The following is a 24,533-nucleotide window of genomic DNA, read 5'->3' on the forward strand; positions in this document are numbered from 1 at the left end:
GTCTCTATAATTTGGTATTTTGAAAGAAGCGCCCAGGTTTGCACTTGCTGGGCCCTCTGGTAATGGCATGCTTAGGTTTCTTCAGTAACTTCGGTGGGTTCATCCTCCAGGTTATTTCCCGGGGTAGTAGGCAGTTGAAATGTTTCTTCAGTTCTTTTAGTGTCACCTGGGTTGTTTGGAGTCTGCCTTACAAAGGTATAGCTCAAGGGTCAGCTGGAGGTTTGGACCAAGTTTAAAACACATTTAGGGACTTCCTCTCTTAGGCTCTCTCCTTTCCAGGGTCCCCAACCTCACATCCCAGTTTCTGACTTTGCCTCAACTCTGTCTTCTGGTTCTTTGTTTCATTCAGGAGGGCAAATTTTTAGCCTTCCAAGTGGTTACAACTGAGTTCTCCCTTTAAGAATAAATTCATAAAAACAAGACTGTTACCCAGTGTCATAAAAACAGGACTGTTACCCGGTGTCATTCCCTCTTTCCCTCCAGACTGTGCCTGCTTTTCGTATCTCTCTGGTGTCTTCAGGCAGTTAGTTTGTTTTTGTATTTTGTCTAGGGTTTATAGGTGTTACTTAAAGAAGGATTAGCCGAGTAAGAGATACTTACTTGCCATTTCTTAAACTGGACCTATTGTATATTCTTTTTATTTTTTGTTTCAAACTTTAAACTTTTTATATTATTTTGGGGTATAGCCCATTAACAATGTTGTGGTAGTTTCAGGTGAACAGCTAAGGGACTCAGCCATACATATACATGTATCCATTCTCCCCCAATCCCATCTAAGCTGCATCCAGTTTTTTTTTAATATCTTGTCTAGGGTTTATAGTTGTTACCTGAAGAAGGATTAGTCCAGTAAGAGATACTTGCCATTTCTCGAACTGGACCTATTGTGTATTCTTTTTAATTTTATACAAACGATAGCATACCATTCTTTATCTTTTTTAAACTTACTATATAACAGAGAGTGTTTCCTTTCCATATATGTAAGGATGCTTTCTCTTTACAATTATATAATTATCCACTATATGGATATACTCTGCTCAACAAGTTCCACTATTGATGGGCACTTGGTTTGTTCCCATTTTTTTGCTATTTTAACATTGTTGCATTATGCATCCTTGAGCATAAGGCATTTTGCATATGTGCAAGCATTTTTGGATTGATTCTTAGAAGTAGAATTTTCAGATTGCCCTACATAAAGATTGCTTTGATTTATGCTTCCATCAACATTGTATGGGAATGACAGTTTTCTCCCCCATACACTCACCAACTCAGTATTAAAATTTTTTTTATTTTTGTCCATCTGTGTATTTTTACAAATGACTTTTCATTTGCTTTCCTCTTATGAGTCTAGTTAAGCATCTTTTAGTATGTGTAAAAGTCATTTACATTTTCTTCTGTGAACTTCTTTTTTATGTCCTTTGCCCATTTTTCTTTTCAGATTTTGATCTTTTTTTATTTGTAAGAACTTTTCATATATTAAACATATTGGTTCTCTGTCATATGTTGCCCTCATTTTTCCTATTTTTCATTTGTATTCAACTTAGTGTAGGAACTTTTTACCTTGAAGGAGCTTTTTATTTTTATTTAGTCCAATGTATCAGTTTTATTTTATAATATTTGAGTTGTGAGTTGTATTTAGAGAAAGACTTTGTGTTTTGGAGTTAAAATTTTTCACCTGTATCTTTTTCTAGTATTTTTTGGTGTTATTTATTATATTTAAATTTATCAATATAAATCTAAATTTTATTTTGGAAGAAAGAATCTAGAAACAATGTAACCTTTCTATTCTTATTTTGACAGTTGATTTTGTCATCTTAGCATATGAAAATACTTTAAATGTTTTTATTCAGACCTATTGATCCATAATTCATGGTTTCTGCCTTTGGTGTTATCTTAGGCTTTCTCTACCTTCCAAATTACATAACTACTCATCTTTTATTTTCAATACTTTCAGTATTTTTTATATTTAAATATTTACTGAATGTATTTTGGAATATGGTGAATTGGTGCAAGCTTATTTTCCATCCAACTAACTACCTATTAGTTGTTCTGTTACTATTTATTGAATCATTTCCTCACAAATTTCAAGTGCCCTCTTAAATATTTTCAGTTTTTATGTATAGAATGACTCCTCTTTTATTTCATTAATTGCTCAGATCTGTACCAATTCCATACTGTCAATTACTTGAAAAATAAAAACAGTAAGGAAGGCTTGCTTTAAAAGATACCAAAATATTTTATAAACCTAAAATATTTTTGGCTGTTCTTGTATTCTTTTTTTCTAAGAAAGAAATATATATGATTTTCTTTTCTTTTAAACTTATGTTGTAATTTTTTAAATGTATAAATAAGTTTGGATGGAATTAGCATTTTTTACATTTAACATTCTCATCCAGGAACGTGTTATATCCTAATATTTCATGTTTCTCAGTTGATTTTTATAGTGTTCTTCCTAAAGGTTATAATAGTGTACATAATGTGTACTGTTATTATCAAATATTCTTGTATAAGTTTAGAAAGACTAGAAAGATATAAAGTAAGATATTAAGTGGTTAACTCTGGCTACCCAAATGATGAGTGATTTGAGAGGTTTATTTTGGTGTCTGTTTTTCAAAAGCCTAGTATTTAAGCATGTATAACTTTCTCGTAATTAGAGAATCACAGTTCCCAAGATAGTAATTGTAAAGAGCTTTAAGTATACCAGCATTTTAAATAGATATAAATATTCCTAATGAAAAATACATTTATGTTCATAAATACCACCTATAAATAAAAATCACTCAAAGCTGTTCTTTCTAAATAAAAGGAAACATGGCTGTAATTGTTCAAAATAATTAGAAATGGTAGTTTGCATAATTAAAGGTGATATCAAAAACTAGGGAAAATGTGTTGATTTATGTTTTTCTGAACACTGGAAATTTTGAAGTCAGTGTTCAGTGTTTTAAAGAATGTAGAGTAGAATTACTTCCTGGCTTGGCCATAAGCTAGTTGTTTAATTAATATCTAATACATTCTGATCTGGTAAGCCTCGTAGCCTAATATGGAATGTAGAGATATTCACTTACATTTTTTAACTGTAATCTCTCCACAGTGTAGATTTTCAGACAAGGTAGCTATTCGAGAAGAAAAAGAAACTATTTCTGAAGTTTTCAGAAGGTTTGTAACATAATTTTTAATTACATAATGTTAAAATAGTCATCTATGTAATTTGTGTCTTGAGCATGTTTTTCATTCTCTCTTGTATGTAGTTGGGCTGCTATGTCATAAACAGTATGCGGGTATTATTTAACGTGTCAGGTATATACAGAGTCAAGGATATTATAAGTTACTTTAAAGCTGTCACTAACTGTTTCAGCCATAAATTACTTTTTGAGAAAGGAATGAAGAATGCTGATACAATAAAAGAAAGAAAAAGATGTGGATGTGATTGTTATGAAGGTAAGAATAGCTGAAAGCAGATGAGCATTGCAGCTTGCGGGTATCTTCCATGTCTGCAGTGATTAATACTGAGAGCTACAGTACACTCACTGGGACATACTACAGATACCAAATTTAGGTTTGGCGGGTACCTGGGAGATCATTTGATTCACCTCTCACTCCCACTTTGCTATGAGGCAAGGCGCAGTCAGGTCAGGTGACAAATCTGTTCAAGTTCTTTTATGTTAAGACAGTGTTTTTCCAGTTGTGAGCCTGAGTAGCAGCATTTTGTGGGAACTTGCCAGAAATGCAAATTACTTGTTCCCATCCCTGACCTACTGAATCAGAAACTCCAGAAATAGGGCCCATCAGTCTGTGTTTCAACAAGATCACCAGCTAACCCTGATACATGCTCAAGTCTGAGAACCTTTATGTTAAAGAAAAGCCTAGTTAAGAATTAGGTTGGCACAGTATGATTCATTACCGCTTGAAGATCTTAAAAAGAAAATGTGACAAGGTTAACTTTTTTTCCTATAAAAAACATGTTTACAAGCTAAATAGTTGCAACCTGCAGAGTTTTGTCATCACCTTGGCTCTGCCATAAGGACCAGGAGTGTGATATTGGGCAAGTCACCACCTTACCCTGGATTTCATCATCTAATCAAAATAAAAGAAGTTTACTAGAAAATCTTTTCCATCTATAAAATTCCATAATTCATATTTCTTTGTTTTATGTTACCTGGTTTATTTTGTTTTATTTGGAGGAGAGTTATGATGATGGCAGATATCAGGGCTATCCCTAGTTGGGGAGAGAAGCAGAAATTTTTATTTTGTGTGAAATGATTAAACTCCATCAGTGCGTCTAAGTTTCAACTATTATAAGCATTATCCCCTCTTCTTACTATTTTGACTCGCCTATGGCTTATTAGAATTGTATTTAAAGTAAAATGTTTTAGTATCTGAATAAGGACATGAATCTTTCTCTGAGAAAGTAGGTGCATTTATATCTGTTAGCTCTGAGGTACTTTGCACCCTTCCGCCTGCTTTAGTTACTTATTTTTCTAGGTAAGTGACCTCAAGATTAGAGTGGTTTTTTAAATTGGTTATATAGGATCTCACTAATTAGAATATAATCAAAGCTGTTTAAATCAGAAGCCTCAAACTACACATTTCTTATACCTTCTTCTCAAAGGTAGATCTCAAGTACATGTATAAATTTATTATATATACTTATCCTGAAGAATAACTTGTAATTCATTTGTTTCATTGCACTGTACCTAGAATCATTGAATGGTCTTTTCTGGATCTGGGCATTGATATAGTTCCTCCTCTAACCTTTTGGCTGGCGTGATCAAAAATATTTTGCTCTAGTTTCAACCCCACCACCCTACTTCTCCCCATACCCTAGCCATTTAAAAAGTATTGGTTTTCTAGTTAAGGCAGGAACAACCTATTGAAAATACTGAAGAATCATAGTATATAATAGTAGTATATAGCATAGTATATAGAACATATATATCATTAGGATGTGATTCTACTTATTTGATTCTCATTACTTTAATGTTTTTAGAATAAATTTAAGTTCTGATTTTGTTTTTTCTGCTCACATAACAGCGATTCTAAAAATACAGAGATTATGGTTGGTGAATGTCACTTAGCAGCACTAGTCTCCAAACCTCTGTGCTTACCAGTGCCATTGCCGCCTTTGAATCTTAGTACTCAGCAGGAAGACACATTACTGAATCCTTGGATGAATGGTACAATTTTCTTAATAAAATTCTATTAACTTTTGACGATATACAAATGATACAGGAGATTTTTCCACCCAAAACAAAAAGGTTAAGGAAAATAATTGAGGGAACTCCCTAATGCTCCAGTGGTTAGGACTCTGTGCTTCCACTGCAGGGGGCACAGGTTTTATCCCTGATCAGGGAAGTAAGATCCTGCAAGCCACAGGGTGGGGCCAAAAAAAGAAGAAAAAAAAAGAAAATGGAAACAAGCATAGGATATGTTAAGATTAGAAGGTTTGTGTACCTTTAGTTAGTACTTTTGATTAAACAACTTCTGGGATATCTGTACTTACACAATAGTGGCAGTACAGGTAGATTACAGTTTATACCTAAAATAGTCATAATTTAGTTTAGTGTTTTAGAAATTTAAAATGTACTTTATACTTTGTGTCATTTTTAATAATTCATAGTGATGTATGTGAACAAAATAAGCTAGATTGAAGAATTAATTTAGAAACAGTAAAATCCTCTTGTGTATGTAGCTCACACGTAACTCTTCCATACCTCCCATCTCTGCCCTCACGCTGCCTGCTTTTGTGTCCTGTAGCAGTAAGCCCATGATTATCACATGTTTTTAAAAGCTTTACAGGTGTCACAGTAAAATGCACTGCAAAGCTATGCAGCAAAAACGTCAACTTGTCCCAAATTATATCTGGATGCAGCCAAAGTAAAAATTGAAATGACTTAAGATAAAAAACATTTCTATGTTATGTTTAGAAAAAATAATTTCTAAATGTCATAATTCTCATTTTAAAAGACTAACATTAAGGAATAATGATGCCTGGTATAGTAGTCAGCCTGGGCTGCCGTAACAAAATTCCACAGACTGGGTGGCTTAAGCAACAGATACTCATTTCACACAGTTCTGGAGGCTAGAAGTCCAAGATCAAGTTTCTGGTAGGGTTCAGTTTCTGGCTCTCTTCCTGGCTTACAGACGGCAGCCTTTTCACTAAGTCCTCACATGGCCTTTCCTTGGTGCATGTGCTTGGAAAGAGAGAAGGAAAGCTCACTCTTGATGTCTCTGTAAGGACACTGATTCTGTCAGATCACAGCCTCATTTTTATAACCCCATTTAATTTTAATTACTTCCACAAAGGCACATTGGGGGTTAAGGCTTCAACGTATGAATTGGAAGAGACACAATTTAGTCCATAGCACCTAGGTTTATCAGCAGTTTTCATCCCTACGAAAAGTTTATTATGTGTAATATTTGTTTAACTTAACGATCATTTGAATATAGTACTCAATGCTGCTATGTGAGGCTTTTAAGAAAGTATCTTTAGCTTATAATGAATTTAAAATGTTAAATTCAGATCTAGACATCCTTAAGGAGCACCTAAGGTGTAAATTATTGTATATTTCACAGAACTATACCACTGGCAACAGCCTGTGAATTGAACAAAAGAAGTCCAAAGCGAAATATTAAAACAGATAGTAGTAGTCTGTTCCACTTTATGAAAGTCATGTTATAACATATTGGAATGTAATGTCATTCTTAATCATTTCTAGATTTCAGATTACCAGGGAAGCATTCTCTCCTAAAGCTGCAGAATCCTGAAATTTGTGAAATATTTAAGAGGGAAAAAAATTTAGGGGTAAGTACGTTACTTAAAAAATAATGATGATCTTATAAGCATATATTTTGGGGCTTTCTGGTTTTATTTCCTTATTATCATTTAAGCAGTTCTGGACATTTTATTGATTTTAGTGAAAAGGGACAGAAAATGAGTAGCAATTTAGAGGATGTTCACAAACAATATAAGATGTTTAAGGATGGGGGCGCGGGGGAGGGATGGAATATCCAAAACAGAAAATAATAGGATGAATAGTTTTCTATGGTGAAGGAGAAAGCCATTAATAAAAAGCAGTTGATAGGAAAAGCTTATTATAAATAACTTTCACTCATTACCTTTTTTCTGTTAATTAGAGAAGCTAAGGAAATTTTCAGTTCTAACAAATGCATCTGAAATAAGCATATATAAAAGTAGAAGTAACTTTTTATAAAGCTAAAAAGGGCAGGCACATGACAAGGAGGGAAAGTAGAAACATTTAAAGCCATGTGCAGTGAAACAATAGTAACTGGTGGATTATAAGTTTTATACTAAATGAAATTGCAGAAATTCAGACAAATAACTTTAATTGATTGTATTATAATTTTTTTAATATAAATTGTTTGGAGTTATTTTTTAATCAAGTTAGCGAACAATTTATCTTGATACTGTTTTTGGACACATATTATTTCTGATTGTTTCAAATGCTTTCTCACTTGATTGCAGTGTTTTACAATTAATACAGAAAGGGAATTTGCCTAATTTTCTAGGTGTTCCAGAAGCCACTAGGGTTGATGATACCCCACAGATACTGCAAATTTCATTTTAATACGATACGTGGCTGTGAGCGATCACAGTGCAAGTTTGCTCATGTGCCTGAGCAAGGGGATGAAAAGGTAAAATGTGTTAAGTCTTTGAAATAGAGATTGTTTTAATAACCATTTCAGTCATATGGTTTTAATTCAGATTTGCATCAAATCCTAATATAAGAGCTTTGCCTGATTTTGAGCTTTGTATACATGAAAATCATACACTCTGTATGCTTTTGTTTCTAGCTTTTGCTCAACATGTTTGAGATTCAACTGTATTTTTTACTTAATTGTAGATGTTTCTTTCTCATTACTATATAATGTTGACTATTCCATTGTAGAGTATAGAAAAATTTATTTTGTTGATAAATACTACTTTTGATGGATGGCTTCTAAATTTGGTAAATACAGTAGTAATGCCATCAGTGTTGTGCATGTCTTTTGGTGAACATATATAGCCATTCTTATGGGTTATACTTGAAACTGGAATTATTGTGTCAAAGGGTTTGCATATGTTCAACTTTAGTTAGACACTGCCAGATAAATTTCCAAAGTGGTTTAACAAATTACATTTTTAATTTGGTCTGAGAGTTCTAGGTGCTTTACATTTTCACCAGCTCTTGGTGTTATCAGCCATTTTAAGCCATTCTAGTGGGTGGGCAGTGATGCTTTCCCTCATGATTGATGAAGTTGAGCATCTTTCAGAATGTTTGTTGGGTATTTGAATATCCCCTTCCTGTAAGTATCTAAATATTTCATCTGTATTCTACAGGATGTCTTTTTCTTATCCATCTCAAAAATTCTTTATATTTTTAAATTTTTAAAAATTTTTTAATACTTTTAAAATTTTTTTAAATTTTAAAATTTAAATTTTAAAAAATTTCTAAATTCTTGATACAAACTCTTTGTTGAATATGTGTATTGCAAGTAATTTTTTCTACTTTGCAAGTTGCCTTTTCACACTTTTAGTTTTTAAATTTTTATTGGAATAGAGTTGATTTGCAATATTGTGTTAGTTTCAGGTGTACAGGAAAGTAAATAATATATATTTATAACCACTCTTTTTTTAGATTCTATTCACATATAGGTCATTACAGAGTACTGAGTAGAGGTCCCTGTGCTATACAGGAGGTCCTTGTTAGTGAATATATGTCAATCCCAATCTCCTCCCCTTCCTGTTTTGTAAATAAATTCACTTATACCATTTTTTCAGATTCCACATACCGGCGATATGATTTGTCATCCTGTGTCTGAATTACTTCACTTAGTATGATCGTTATCTCTAGTGCATGCCTCCTGCTGCAGATGACATTATTCCATCCTTTTATGGCTGCGTAATATTCCATCATATATGTGTACCACATCTTCTTTATCCAGTCCTCTGTCAGTGGACATTTAGGTTGTTTCCATGTCTTAGCAATTGTAAATAAAGCTGCAGTGAATGTTGGGATTCATGTATCTTTTAGAGTGATGGTTTTCTCTAGATATATGCCCAGGAGTGGGTTGCTGGAGCATCTGGTAGTTCTGGGTTTAGTTTTTTAAGGAACCTCCATATTTTTCTCCATAATGATTGTACCAATTTACATTCCCACCAACAAGCCGTTTTACCCTTTTAGAAGTGTCTTTTGGTAAATAAAATTATTAATCTTTATATAGTCCAGTCTTATCCTTTTTATTTTTTTTTCCTTTTATGGTGTTGACTTTTTACATCAGTTAGTTCAGTCACTCAGTCATGTCTGACTTTTTGTGACCCCAAGAACCACAGCACACCAGACTTCCCCATGCATCACCAACTCCTGGAGCTTGCTCAAACTCAAGACTTTTTACACACTACTGAAAAAAATTTTTCTAAGATCGTGAAGGGGCTTCCCTGGTGGCTCAGTAGTGAAGAATCTGCCTGCAATGCAGGAGACACAGGTTCTGCCCCTGGGTTGGGAAGATCCCCTGGAAAAGGAAATGGTAACCCACTCCAGTATTCTTGCTTGGGAATCCAGTGGACACAAGCCTGGAAGGCTACAGTTCATGGGGTCACAAAAGAGTCAGACACAACTTAACAAATAAACAACAACATGATCATGAAGATGGTCTTTTATGTTTTTCCTTAAAAAAATTTGTCTTATCTTTCACATTTAGAAATCTAAGCTATCTAGAATTAATTTTTGTTTAGGATGTGAGAAGAAGGTCTAGATACATATTTTTTCCCATGTGGATCTCCAGGTGACCCAACACCATCCTTTCCCCCACTGTGTTACAGGATCACTGTGTCATAAATCTGCTAATTGTGTATGAGTGAGTCTCTTTATAGGATCTATTTTCTAATCATTGGTCAATGTGTTTTTCCGTATACCAGTAAAAGAATCCCTCCCTTCTCCAATTGATTGCTAATCTTGACTTTGTTTCCTTGACTCTTTCTCTGAACAGCTTCTCTGAATAAGGGTTTTGTAATAAATTCAGTATGCATTTCCCATCTTAGTTAACCTAACATCAGCTTCTTTATTCCATTGCCTTAAATTAACTTAAAAAAAATAGAATAAGCAAAAAGATAGGACTGAAATTTGTATAGTTTTTGTGAAATATGAAAAGGTAATTTTACATTTTTCATGACTTCTACAGGTTTGTATGGATGTGTTTAAGAAATATATAAGTATCAATGAGCTGTGTTTGCTACAACGTGCAGGTATGAGATAGTAGAATGATTACTATAAAATCATTAATGCAAGTGTTTCAAACAATGTGCTTTTGTCCTCATGGTTTAAAAGTAAATTTAATACTTTTGAGTATGAAAACTGAGTGTTTTAGATTAGTTCTGTTGATCTTAGAAAGGATTAATACTAAGTGTGGCATTTTGGTTAATAAATTTTAATCCATGTAACATTGTAATTCACTTACATACTAATATTTTCATGATGGAGAAATTTTATTTACAGGTATAAGACAGAAAAAAGGATGTCATTAATTAGCTTGAAATCTTTCTGAAGGGATCTGTCAGAAACTGGATCTTCCCTACATCTTCATCCTTTTACACATGTCCCTTGTAGCTGAGGAGAAGGAAATGGCAACCCACTCTAGTATTCTTGCCTAGAGAATCCTGTGGACAGAGAGCCTGGTGGGCTGCTGTCCATAGGGTCGCACAGAGTCAGACATGACTGAAGTGACTTAGCATGCATGCATGCATTGGAGAAGGAAATGGCAACCCACTCCAGTATTCTTGCCTGGAGAATCCCAGGGACAGAGAAACCTGGTGGGCTGCTGTCTGTGGGGTCGCATAGAGTCAGACATGACTGAAGTGACTTAGCAGCAGCAGCAGCTTATAGCTGATGCATATCAATCATTCTGTGCAGTTCCCTAAACAGGGCAAAATGAAAGTTGCTCAGTCGTGTCTGACTCTTTATGACCCCATGGATTGTATAGTCCGTGGAATTTCTCCAGTCCAGAATACTGGAGTGGGTAGCCTTTCCCTTCTCCAGGGGATTTTCCCAACCCAGGGATCGAACCCAGGTCTTCCACATTGCAGGTGGATTCTTTACCAGCTGAGCCACAAGGTAAGGCCAAGAATACTGGAGTAGGTAGCCTATGCCTTCTCCAGCAGATCTTCCCTACCCAGGAATCGAACCAGGGTCTCCTGCATTGCAGACAGATTCTTTACCAACTGAGCTATCGGAAGCTTTCCTGGTAGCTCAAATGGTAAACAGGCCAAGCTCTGCTGTAATAGAAAAGGCACTGCTCTTCTGCCCAGGATGCCTTTCTTTTATCCCACTTCCCCATAGCAAAGACCTATTCATCTTTCAAAACCTAGTCATAGAAAATAGGATTATCTCCTCCATTATACCCTTATCTGACTCCACAGCCTCATTCCATTCTCTGCTCCCATCTCCCCCTACTAATTGTGAGACCCAAAAGGAAGGGACCAAGCTTTAATATTTGTCAAATTGACAAGTTCACAAGGGGGAAGTACTGAGAAAGTGGGACTCCCCATTACCCTATTTAACCATAGGTTCATTTTTATCTGTTTGATATTTGAATTTCCACATAAAATCCTGTTGCCAGAAGTTGTCTGATTAAAACCATTGTGTAAAACTACTGCTGCTTGGCATATACCAGAAGGAACTCTTCACTGTTGAATTGTACCAAACATTTAAAGAACTAATATCAATTCTCAGACTTTTCCCAGAAATTGAAGAGGAGGGAACACATTAATATAAAATTCCTCAACAAAAACTTGCAACCTGAATTGGAAGGATCAGACCATAACCAAGTGGAATTTGTTCTTAGAGTACAGTGTAGTTCAACATACAAAAATCAATCCAAGTAACCACATTAACAGAATGAGTGGAAAAAAACACATGATCTTCTCAGTTGATGCAGAAAAAGCATTTGACAAAATTCAGTACCCTTTCATTGATTAAAAAAAAGAAACAAGAGACAAGGAATAAAAGGAAATTACCTCAACATTTAAAAAGCCACATCTGAAAAACCTCACAGTAAACACCATCAGTCAGTTGAGTTCAGTTCAGTTCAATAGCTCAGTTGTGTCCGACTCTTTGCGACCCCATGAAAGGCAGCACACCAGGCCTCCCTGTCCATCACCAACTCCCGGAGTTCACTCAAACTCATGTCCATCGAGTTGGTGATGCCATCCAGCCATCTCACCCTCTGTTCCCTTCTCCTCCTGCCCCCAATCTCTCCCAGCATCAGAGTCTTTTCCAATGAGTCAACTCTTCGCATGAGGTGGCCAAAGTATTGGAGTTTCGGCTTCAACATCAGTCCTTCCAATGAACACCCAGGACTGATCTCCTTTAGAATGGACTGGTAGTGTCTCCTTGCAGTCCAAGGGACTCTCAAGAGTCTTCTCCAACATCACAGTTCAAAAGTATCGATTCTTCAGCACTCAGCTTTCTTCGCAGTCCAACTCTCACATCCATACCCAACCACTGGAAAAACCATAGCCTTGACTAGACGGACCTTTGTTGACAAAGTAATGTCTCTACTTTTGAATATGCTATCTAGGTTGGTCATAACTTTCCTTCCATGGAGTAAGCATCTTTTAATTTCATGGCTGCAGTCACTATCCGCAGTGCTTTTGGAGCCCCCCAAAATAAAGTCTCACACTGTTTCCACTGTTTGCCCATCTATTTCCCATGAAGTGATGGGACCAGATGCCATGATCTTCGTTTTCTGAATGTTGAGCTTTAAGCCAACTTTTTCACTCTCCTCTTTCACTTTCATCAAGAGGCTTTTGAGTTCCTCTTCACTTTTTGCCATAAGGGTGATGTCATCTGCATATCTGAGGTTATTGATATTTCTCCTGGCAATCTTGATTCCAGCTTGTGCTTCTTCCAGTCCAGTGTTTCACATGATGTGCTCTGCATATAAGTTAAATAGGCAGGGTGACAATATACAGCCTTGACGTACTCCTTTTCCTATTTGGAACCAGTCTGTTGTTCCATGTCCCGTTCTAACTGTTGCTTCCTGACTTGCATATAGGTTTCTCAAGAGGCAGGTCAGGTGGTCTGGTATTCCCATCTCTGGAAGAATTTTCCACAGTTTATTGTGATCCACACAGTCAAAGGCTTTGGCATAGTCAATAAAGCAGAAATAGATGTTTTTCTGGAACTCTGTTGCTTTTTTGATGATCCAGCGGATGTTGGCAATTTGATCTCTGGTTCCTCTGCCTTTTCTGAAACCAGCTTGAACATCTGGAAGTTCACGGTTCATGTATTGCTGAAGCCTGGCTTGGAGAATTTTGAGTATTACTTTACCATACTCGGTGGCAAAAAACTGAAAGCTTTTCCCCTAAGATTAGGAACAAGGCAAGGATGCCTGCTTTCACCACTTTAGTTCAACACAGATGGAAGTTCTCGGCAGAGCAATGAGACAAGGCATCCATTTCAGAAAGGAAGAAGTCAGTGGCCTATGTGCAGATGATATGACCTTATATATAGAAAATACTTAAGATTCTGAGAGGAGAAAAGCTGTTAGGGTTAATAAGTGACCAAGTCAACATGCAAAAATCATTTGCATTTCTATATACTGAAATTGAGCACCCTGAAAAGGGAATTACAAAAACAATTCCATTTACAATAACTTGAAAGAATAAAATACTTAAAAACTAATTTAACCAAGAAAGTGAAAGACTTGTACAATGAAATCTACACAACATTGCTGAAAGAGAAATTAAAGACACACATCCCATGTTCACAGATTGGAAGACTCCGTAATATTAAAATGTCATTACTAAGATCATGGCATCCGATCCCATCACTTTATGGTATATATATGGGGAAACTGTGGAAACACTGACAGACTGTATTTTCTTGGGTTCCAAAATCACTGCAGATAGTTGACTGCAGCCATGAAATTAAAAGACACTTGTCTCCATGGAAGAAAAACTATGACAAAACCTAGATGGCGTATTGAAAAGCAGAAACATTGCTTTGCCAGCAAAGGTCTGTATAGTCAAAGCTACGGTTTTTCCAGTAGTCATGTTTGGATGTGAGAGTTGGACCATGAAGAAGGCTGAATGTCAAAGAATTGATGCTTTTGAATTGTGGTGTTGGAGAAGACTCTTGAAAGTCCCTTGGACTGCAAGGAGATCAAAGCAGTCAGTCCTAAAGGAAATCAACCCGGAATATACAGTGAAAGGACTGATGTTGAAGCTGAAAGTCCAGTACTTTGGCCACCTGATGCGAAGAGCCAGCTCATTGGAAAAGACCTTGATGCTGGGAAAAATAGAAGGCAGGAACAGAAGGGGATGACACAGGATGAGATTGTTGGATGGCATCACCAATGCAGTGGACGTGAGTTTGAGCAAACTCCAGGAAGAAGTGAAGGACAGGGAAGCCTGGTGTGCTGCATCCATGGGTTCTCAAAGAGTCAGACACAACTGAGCAGCTGAACAACAACTCGTGTCAGATTGGGAGACTCAGTATTATTAGAATGTCATTACTTCCCAAGAGATCTGTAGATTCAATGCAATCTCTATCAAAATGCCAATAACTCAGCAGAAATAGAAAAACCCATCCTAAAACTCATGTGGTATCTCAAGAAGTCCTGAAATAATCTTGAAAAAACTGGAGGACTCATACTTCCTAACTTGAAAACTTACTCCAGAGCTATAGTAACCAAAAGTGTGGTGCTAGCATAAAGGCAGACATACAAATCAATGGAATAGAATAGAGAGCCTGGACATAAACCCTCACATATATGATCAGATGGTTTTTGAAAAGGATGCTAGACCATTCACCAGCAATAGTTAGATAGCTTTTTTCTGCAAATAATGCTGGGAAAACTAAATATCCACAATTCAAAACAGTAAAATTGAACCGTTAACTAACACTGTATACAAAAGTTAGTTCAAAATGGATTGAAGACCTTAATGTAAGACCTACAACAATAAAACTCTGAGAAGAAAGCATGAGGACAAAAACATCACAGCGTTGGATTTGGCAATGATTTCTTGGATATGACACCAAAGACAGAGGCAACAAAGAAAAAATAGATAAATTGAACTTCATGAAAATTTGAAAATTTTGTGCATTAAGAGACAGTATCAGCAAGATGAAACTGCAGCCCACAGAATCGGAGAAAATATTTGTAAATCATATATCTGATAAAGGAATAGTATCCAGAATATATGGAGAACCCTTAAACTCAACAACAACAAAACCTGATTCAAAAATAGGCAAAGTATTTGAGGAGACATTTCTGCAAAAAAGATACACAAATGGCCAATAAGCATGTAAAATGATGCTCAACATCACTAGACCTAAGGGAAATGCATATCAAAACTATATTGAGATACCACCTCACACCCATTAGAATGACTGCTATCAAAAAAAGAAAAAAGTGTTAGGATGTGGAGAAATTAAAGCCCTCATGCACTACGGGAAGGAATGTAAAATTGTACAGTACTGCAGAAAAACAGTATGACAGTTGCCCAAAAAATTAAAAATAGAATTACCATATATCCAGCAATTCTTCTCCTGATATATACACAAAAGAATTGACAGCAGGGTCTTGAAAGATACTTGCACACCCATATTTATAGCAGCGTTACTCACAGTAGCTAAAATGTGAGGCAATGCAAGAGTCCATTAAGAAATGACTTTTCAGAGCTTCCCTGATGGCCCAGTGGTAAAGAATCCACTTGCCAATGCAGGAGACACAGGTTGGATCCGTGTCTGGGAAGATCCCACACGCTGCAGAGTAGCTAAGCGCACGAGCCAAACTATTGAGTCTGTGCTCTAGAGCCCAGGCACTGCAACTTCTGAGCCCATGTGCCACAACTGCTGAAGCCTCGGTACCTAGAACCCATGCTCCACAATAAGAGACGCCACTGCAGTGAGAAGCCCACGCACCACAACTAGACAGTAACTAGAGAAAAGCCACTTGCCGTAACTAGAGAAAAGCCTGTGCAGCAACGAAGACCCAGCCCCAGCACAGCCAAGATACATAATTTATCAAAAATAAGATTTAAATGCTTTTTCAGTGGAAATTAATCAGTGGTATAATTTTTAGGAGAATGTTCGTATCATAAACTAGAATAAAGATATCCCCAGGGTCAGCATGTTGATGGGGTTAAAACAGAAAGAAGGGGTATATGTCAAAATAGTCTGCTTCCACTCTTAAACAGGCCACTGCCTGAAGTCCCCCTGAGAGTGTGGCTCCCTCAGAGTTCATATTGAAACCATGATGTATGAGGCAATTTGGTCCTATTTTTTGTGGATAGCACATCAGTTAGATCCCAATCTAGTACCTAACATCCTGGTTGACATGTTGTTGCCATTTAACTTTTGCTTTAATGTATTTTCATCAAATATTTCTGATACTGGAAGTGTATCTTTTAAGAAATTGAGTTAATGCTACTTGATCTATATTTAAGAAAACTTGTCTGACTTAGGAAAGATGAATATCTTAAAAGTAGCAAATGACTTTACTATGTATTTCATCATTTTCAGCAAACATGTTTATGGAGTACTACAGAAAGTTTCTTCCAGGTATACACTTTGATTTACAAGTATTAAATAACCTTCTAAATTCTTTACTCAAACACTGTTTATTGAAAGAAGTATTTCAGATCATGAACCTCTGCATAATGATTAAGATGCTGGTAAGTAACCTGAAAATAATGTTTTCTAATATTTTAAGTTAATTTCTCTGATACATTTCTTATATGTATAATTTAACAGTTGTATTTCTGTTTGTTAAATATTTCCTAGAGAACACTTGTGTTTTTCAGCATAAACAAATTTGAGAAACTTAAAGTATACTAAAATAAAACATGAAAATGAGTGTAATTTTTTTGTTTTATCTAGCCCGCTCTGAAAATATTACTAAAAATATTTGAGTATGTGGCAACTATGAAATTAAGGAATGCTGTACCTGCTTTAATTGATATGTTTTGCAAGGTATGATTTTTTGTTTTATACATTTTATTCTCTAATAGTGAATAACCAAGAAAATAGTGATTTCTGCTTACTCTTAAATTGCCTTTTATTCACATTTTTTATACCAAAGAATTATATTTTCTCCTGAAGTAGGATTTATAAACAGACTCCAGTGACTAACAGGCCTTGCCCTTAATTGAAGAGTTCTAAGCATGCCAGGTGACTTCTAACAAATTCATGAACCATCTTCATCTCTACTTCTTAAGAATGATTGAAGAAAATTTTCTTTTTCAAAAAGATTTGAGGTCATATATAACAAAAATAAATACACAAATCAGTGTATAAATAGGACAGTGTTAGCAAACAAGGCAGAGAAGGCGATGGCACCCCACTCTAGTACTCTTGCCTGGAGAGTCCCATGGACGGAGGAGCCTGGTGGGCTGTATTCCATGGGGTCGCGAAGTCGGACACAACTGAGCGACTTTACTTTCACTTTTCACTTTCATGCATTGGAGAAGTAAATGGCAACCCACTCCAGTGTTCTTGCCTGGAGAATCCCAGGGATGGGGGAGCCTGGTGGGCTGCCGTCTGTGGGGTCGCACAGAGTCGGATATGACTGAAGCGATTTAGCAGCAGCAGCAGCAGCAGCAAACAAGGTAGATGGATAAGAATATGGTGGTGGTGGTTTAGTCACTAAGTCGTGTCCAGCTCTTTGTGACTCCATGGACTATAGCCTACCAGGCTCCTCTGTCCATGGAATTCTCCAGGCAAGAATACTGGAGAGGGTGGCCATTTCCTGCTTCAGGGGGTCCTGAAGACACAGGAATCAAACCCACATCTCCTGTGTTGCAAGAGGATTTTTTACCACTGAGCCACCAGGGGAGCCAAATAATATGGTGGCAAGGAGTTAACTTTATATTTGGCATATGTCAGAAAGAAAAATATTTTTACATTTTTTAAAGTATATTAAAATTTTTATAGTTGTTGAATATTTCTTAGTATTTGGTACTACTCAGCGTTTCATTTCAGAGTAGGCCTATAGCAGGAAAACACCCCACTTCCCGCCCATTCTCTTTAGGAAGCAGCTTTGGAACCATTTTAGCAGATGAGCAAATATTTCAGTGAATACCTCTAGTTTCACATTACAAAACTTGACAAAATTACTTGCCTGGAAATTTTCTGAATCAGGAATTACTCAAACTTCCAGTTGCATAAGAATTGAGTAACAGGGATGAAGTGTATGGCATGGTATAGTTAGTAATAATGTGATATCTTTGTATGGTGACAGATGGTAACTAAACTTATCATGGTTATCATTTTATAATGTATAGAAGTGTCAAATCACCATGTTGTGCACCAGTAACTAACATGGTGTTATAGGTTAATTATACTTCAAAAAACAAACTTGCAAAAAAGGAAATAAGATTTCTGGTTATCAGAAGTAGATGGTAAGGAAATTGGATGAAGGTGGTAAAAGGTACAGACTTCCAGTTATAAGAGAAATAAAAACTGTGTGTGTGTCACTCAGTCGTGTCTGACCCTTTGTGACCCCATGGACTCTAGCCCACTTGGTTCCTCTGTCCATGAAATTCTCAAGGCACAAATTTTGGCGAGGGTTGCCATTCCCTTCTCCAGGGGAACTTCCCAACCCAAGGGATCAAAGTGGGCTCTCCTGCATGGCAAGGAGATTCTTTACTCACTGAGTGTTATATATGAAAGCTGGTAAGAGAATAAATCCTAAGAGTTTTCAACACAAGGAAAAAATTTTCTCTTTCTTTTTTATTTTGTGTATATATGAGATGATAGATGTTCACTAAAATTATTGTAATCTTTCATGATATATGTAAGTCAGATCATTATGCTGTATACCTTAAACTTACACAGTTGCTATATGTCAGTTATTGATATAGCTCAGTAAAATTGAAGATAGATAAATCTTTTTTAAAAAAAGAAATTACTGATCACCTAGAGTCATTGTAGAAAACCTCAACTTGATATATCTCAGGAATTTTATCATCAGGTATACAGTATAACCACAGTGCTATACTTACTAAAAGACAGAATTAGTACCAAGCAAGAGGTTCAATTGATACAGTAGTTGACATAACTTGAAGAAAAGGACTAATGTTCAAGTTTAAATTCAGAAGTATTATTTTCGTTTTTGCTTTAAATTCTTGATGTAAGGTGTCTTATGGTGGTTCTCAAATATTTGAAGAAAAATATGCTTCAGATTTTTTAATGAATTTTAATTCTGTCTCCATGTTTCACTTCTTCCATCAGCCTCTTAGTTTTTCCCACGCATATTGGTTTCACATTTTTAAAAGAATGACTACTCTTTACCCTCTTCCACAGCTCGTTGAAGCTGGGATGGTACTTGACCTAGAACACTTTAACTATATTGTTAAGCTTTTATACCAAGTACAGGCTTCCAAGCAAGAAATAACTACAGTTCTGGAAATGAAATCCAGGTAAGAAAATCATTATAATTAGGACTAAAATATATGTATTTTGGTGGGGACTTAAAAAGGATGAAGACAAAGTACTTATCATTCTTCATATGCCCACCAAAAGCACTTCTCCCTCTTGGCTATGGCCTGGTCACATTATCGTCATCTGTCTCTAGCTAGCCCTCCTGGCCAGCCTCACCAGATCTTTTTCATCACCTGATTTCGTCTTGCTACCTGGCAGATCAAATGTAAAGACTCTCTTGCTTTGTTTCACAACTTACTTAATTCTGCTTAATGCACTCTCTTACATGTATTCAAATTACTCTAATCCTTCTTTCTCTTTCACTCACTTCTTGTCATGTTAACTAGATAAAATATTTTAAGGTCTCTCCTTCATTCTTTCTCTGACTTGTTTGCTTTCTCTGTTTAGCTTATGAGCCTCAAAAGGCCTTAAAAAAAAACAACCTATAATAATTACAAGAGTAGTACCATAACATACCTGTATTGAGAAAAAGGAAAGCCATGACTTTGATAAAAATTTTGTTAAACTGTCACTTACATAGAGAAAAGTATGCAAACTTTAGGAGTTTAAATGAACCATAACTTTTTAACAAAGGCAGATTTGATAAAGTGCAAATGATGCCAACCAGAAAACTCCGTGAGAAAGCCCAGAAAGTTCCTTCAGAGGCACTTCCACATTTATTTAATATCTCATGATCCTCTAATACAGAAGTTTCCACACTAGTATCCAGAGGCCAAAAGAAATACATTAACAGTAGCATTTATTAAGAGGTTAGATCCAAACAAATTAATAGTAGTTTGACAGAGTCTGACAGATGTTGTGAAAATAATTAAAATTACCTGAGCAGCCCCTGTGAATTTGCTCTAGTGCCATTTTATTAGTTCCCTTTTTTCTCCAATACCCATACAGTGTGATTATTCATTTATAGAGCATTTAGATTTATCTATTACTGTTTGTATTATATTTTCAGTTATCCCACATCGTAGTCTGTTTGATTTGGGAAAGTATGTGAAATACTACTGTTGGTTGTAACCATCAGTATAAACACATGCAATGAGAAATGTTGCTCCCCCTTACTCCTACTCTACCATTTCTGTTTCCTCCTCCTTTTCACCCCTTTTCCACCTACATATTAGAGGTAACCAATCTTTCAGTTTTGGGAGTTATCCTCTTATAATGAGTGGATATTTATATATTTTCTTATACCAACTTCTTTGTTACACACAGTGTAGCATATAATGAATTTCAAATTTGCTCTTTTCAAATTTGCTTTTTTCACTCAAACAGCATATCCTGGAGATCAGTTTAAATCAGTTTGGAGAGAAATTTGTCGTTTTTTAATAAAGCCAAAGTACTCCATTGTTTGAATGTACTTCAGTTTATTCAGTCAATGTGTGGGTATTTAAGTTGTCCCCACTATTTTGCATTTTAAAACAATGCTACTAATCTTGGATTGGAATTAATATTGTTGAAATTAATATTATTGGAATTAATATTGTTAAAATAGCCATACTACCCAAAGCAATCTAGATTTAATGCATTCCCAATCAAATTAACTATAACACTTTTCACAGAACTAGAACAAATAATCCTAAAATTTATATAGAATCACAAAAGAATCTTCAGCAAAGGAGTCAAGAAAATTCAATGGAGAAAAGACAGTTTCTTCAGCATGTGGTATTGGGAAAGTTGGACAGCTTCATGTAAATCAGTGAAGTTAGAACATTACCTCACAAAATGTACAAAAATAAACTCAAAATGATTCAAAGACCTAAGTATAAGACATGACACTGGAAAAATCCTGGAAGAGAACATAGGCAAAACATTTTCTGACGTAAAATGTAGCAATATTTCCTTAGACCAGTCTCTCAAGGCAAAAGAAATAAAAGCAAAAATAAACAAACGAGACCTAATCAAACTTAAAAACTTTTGTACAACAAAGGAAACCATGAACAAAATGAAAGACAACTTACAGACTGGGGGAAAATATTTGTAGAATGAGGCATCCAACAAGGGCTTAATTTCTAAAATATATAAACAGGTCATACAACTCAATGTCAAAAAAACACCAAAAAAAACCCCCCACACTGTCAATAAATGACAGAAGACCTAATTAGCCATTTCTCCAAAGACATATAGATGGCCCACATGAAAAGATGTCCAACATTGCTGATTATCAGAGAAATGCAAATCTGCAGTGAAGTACCACCTCACACCAGTCGCAATGGCCATCGTCAGAAAGTCTGCAAACAATAAATGCTAGAGAGGGTGTGAAGGGCAGGGTGCCCCCCTACGCTGTTGGAGAGAATGGAAATTGTTGCAGCCACTGTGGAGTACAGTATAGAGATTCCTTAAGAAGCCAAAAATAGAGTTGCCATATGATCCAGCAGTCCCATCCCTGGGAATTAATCCAGAAAAGATGAAACCTCTAATTTGAAAAGATACGTGCACCACAGTGTTCATAGCAACACCGTTTATAATAGCCAAGACAGTGGAAACAACCTAAGTGACCAGCAGCAGAATGGATAAAAATTAGCAACTTGTCTTTCCTTTTTAATGCTCTGGAATAATTTATGAAACATTGGGACTAATCACCAAAATTGACCCCCTAGTCAGCTCTTCTACAGTATTATTAGTTTATTGGCACCCTGCTCTTTGCACCTTTTCTTCTCCTCTTCCCAGTTGCCAAAGCATACTTCTTCCATTTTTTTTTTCCTGTCCCTGAAGCTATCCATGCATTTCACATTTGTTCAAATCATACAAACTTCTGAATTCCTTCTGTGTGGTTTATGTTCTCATCTACCCACTTTTTTTACTTAGCACTTTCAAATTTTGTGTGGACTTTGTAATGGTAATTTTTAGTCACTGTTAGGTCCTTCTGCTAGTTTCCTTCTGTGGTTCTCCCCTACAGATACTTTTTTTTGCTTGCTTTGGTTTGTTGTGGTTAGTGTTTGCTTGCCTCATGTCCTTCTGGAGCAATGAGGGTGGAGTAAGAGCAGCAGAGAGCAAGTGCTAGGATTTGTTTTGCGTTCTTTTTTTCCTCTTTGTATTCACAATTATTTTGAAGCTTTGACATTCTCTGTCTTCAAGTTGGGATGAAAGTATGGTTTCATATGAAATTGTTTTTCCTTCTCATTGCCTGTGGTTCAGGAGGAAATAGTTTAAGTAAGGTATCTGTGCAATTACCATTTTATTCAGCACTAAAGAATTTTTATAGCATATTACTCTCTCTTTCTCCAGTCTTTTAGGTATAAGTTAACAAGTGAATTAGGAGCAATATTGACTTTGGGGGAGTGAACGTAATTAACCCTTTTCTGTTGTTAAAGGTTACACATGAGGCAATTTAAAAAGAACTGGAAATGTGACTTGGAGGCAGCCTTGAATGAAATAGAGGTACGATGCTTATCTTTTATTTATTTTTGGGGGGTGGGGGGCGGTTGGCGGCAAGAATACTGGAGTGAGTTGCCATGATGCTTATCTTTTAAATACATAGCTGGGAACTCTGAAAACCAGTAACAACAAAGAAACTTTGAATAGTAACCCAATTTTAGAAAAAGGTTTACAAATGCAGCTGTTTCACAGAGAAGAGAAGGAAAAGAAGTTTAATTTTTTACAAGTTAATGCTTTCAACTGCAAACATAATTTCTAGAGTTTGAACTATTGTAAAACTCATTCTAGACATAGTTGTTCAGTTTAAAATTAACGTATGGTAAGCTATAGTGATCTATAGCTTGGCTTTTAATTCTTATAACTAGGTGGACTCCTTCAGTGCATGAGTGAGTTGGCTTTCTTGTCACGATCCATGGGAGATCATATTAAATGGACAGTATGTGACCTGACGGGGTAAAGCCATGGTCAGTGTGTGCTCTCCAAGCTTGTAAAGTCTGAACAAGAAATAGAGGACTTTCAGGATGACTTGACTTTTTGAGATCATTTTTATACTCTTTCTAATAATTGTTGATCTAGTCTAAATTAATATTTATGTCCTTCAAACAGTATATTTTGTTGGTATAGAAAACTTTTACTTTAGAAAGTAATAGAACGATAGTAAGTTTACTGAAATTTACTTTGTAGGTCCTTTTGTAGAAGAAATGTAATGCCCAAAATTGTGTGTGGGCCCCAAATCACAAATGGCCAAATAATCGTAAAATGCAACCTGTAACAGTAATAAAATAATGTATTACTGTGGAGGCAGCTCAAATCGTGCTGCTAGTCATCTCTTCTCTGAAAAGCTATCTCCCCCGTGTATTCCAGGTTTGGGGATGATGTCATTAAGGACATTAGGAACTAAATAATTAAAACAAGTGTACGTTGACATCTGGAACTTATATAGGCTTTGCCATGGTCAGAAAAGCAAATTGTACAGTAACATGTTACTGCTGTTACAACACTTGCCAGGAAGCTTATATAACATTTGCAGAGATCACGTCTTATTAATTTCTGTAATGCCTACATGAGCCTACCCCGTAATATGTTTGCATAAATAACAGCTTACATTTTTTCTTTTGTTTTTAATAATTCTCATAGCATTGTAAAGAAAAAGGTGACTGGACCAAATTGGGAAATGTATACCTTAACATAAAAATGAGCTGTGAAAAATTTGCAGATTTCCAGAGGTTTTGTGCTTATATTGCTGAAATACTAACAAAAGACTGTAAAGAAGAGCGACCAGGTGTTCCATTTTGTGAATTTGCTGAAACAGGTAAATGTTGCTGTTTTGGTCAGAGTACTGCATGTTAGGGTGATACAGTGTTCTTTCTTACTGATTGATAGATTAACTGGGACAGTGTTCAAAACATATAAAGCTCCTAATAGTCTCCATATTGAAGATAAATTAATATTGCAGGTTTTAGATACTATTTCTTCTTTATAAATTTTTCCATTTATTATTAATTTAGATTATAATGATAAAAAAGTGATAAAAGGTCAGTATATCAAATGTTTCATGTTCTTATTTTTCTTTTCATTCAGATTGGTAAAACTATTGCTAGCAAATTATAGCGGAGAATCTGAATTTTGGGATCATTGTTACTATCTTCACTGTTGCAAGTCAATAAAATTCATGTGTTTTTGAAACCTTTCTGTGTGTGTGTGTGTGTGTGTGTGTGTGTGTGT

The 24,533-nt window shown here is 35.7% G+C and overlaps 1 protein-coding gene across 1 annotated transcript in view; it reads left to right on the plus strand.

Annotated features, from left to right (window-relative positions):
* The window catches only part of TOPAZ1 (testis and ovary specific TOPAZ 1), a 62,687-nt gene that overhangs the window by 19,614 nt on the left and 18,540 nt on the right, over positions 1-24,533 (plus strand). Inside the window, 10 exon segments of the mRNA XM_068983103.1 lie at positions 3,089-3,153; positions 5,029-5,171; positions 6,714-6,799; positions 7,525-7,650; positions 10,177-10,240; positions 16,521-16,672; positions 16,878-16,970; positions 19,302-19,417; positions 22,745-22,811; positions 23,946-24,120. Of these exon segments, the coding sequence (XP_068839204.1) occupies positions 3,089-3,153; positions 5,029-5,171; positions 6,714-6,799; positions 7,525-7,650; positions 10,177-10,240; positions 16,521-16,672; positions 16,878-16,970; positions 19,302-19,417; positions 22,745-22,811; positions 23,946-24,120 (1,087 nt within the window).

This window comes from Capricornis sumatraensis, chromosome 10 (genome assembly GCF_032405125.1).
Source record: "Capricornis sumatraensis isolate serow.1 chromosome 10, serow.2, whole genome shotgun sequence".
In the NCBI taxonomy this organism is placed as follows: domain Eukaryota; kingdom Metazoa; phylum Chordata; class Mammalia; order Artiodactyla; family Bovidae; genus Capricornis; species Capricornis sumatraensis.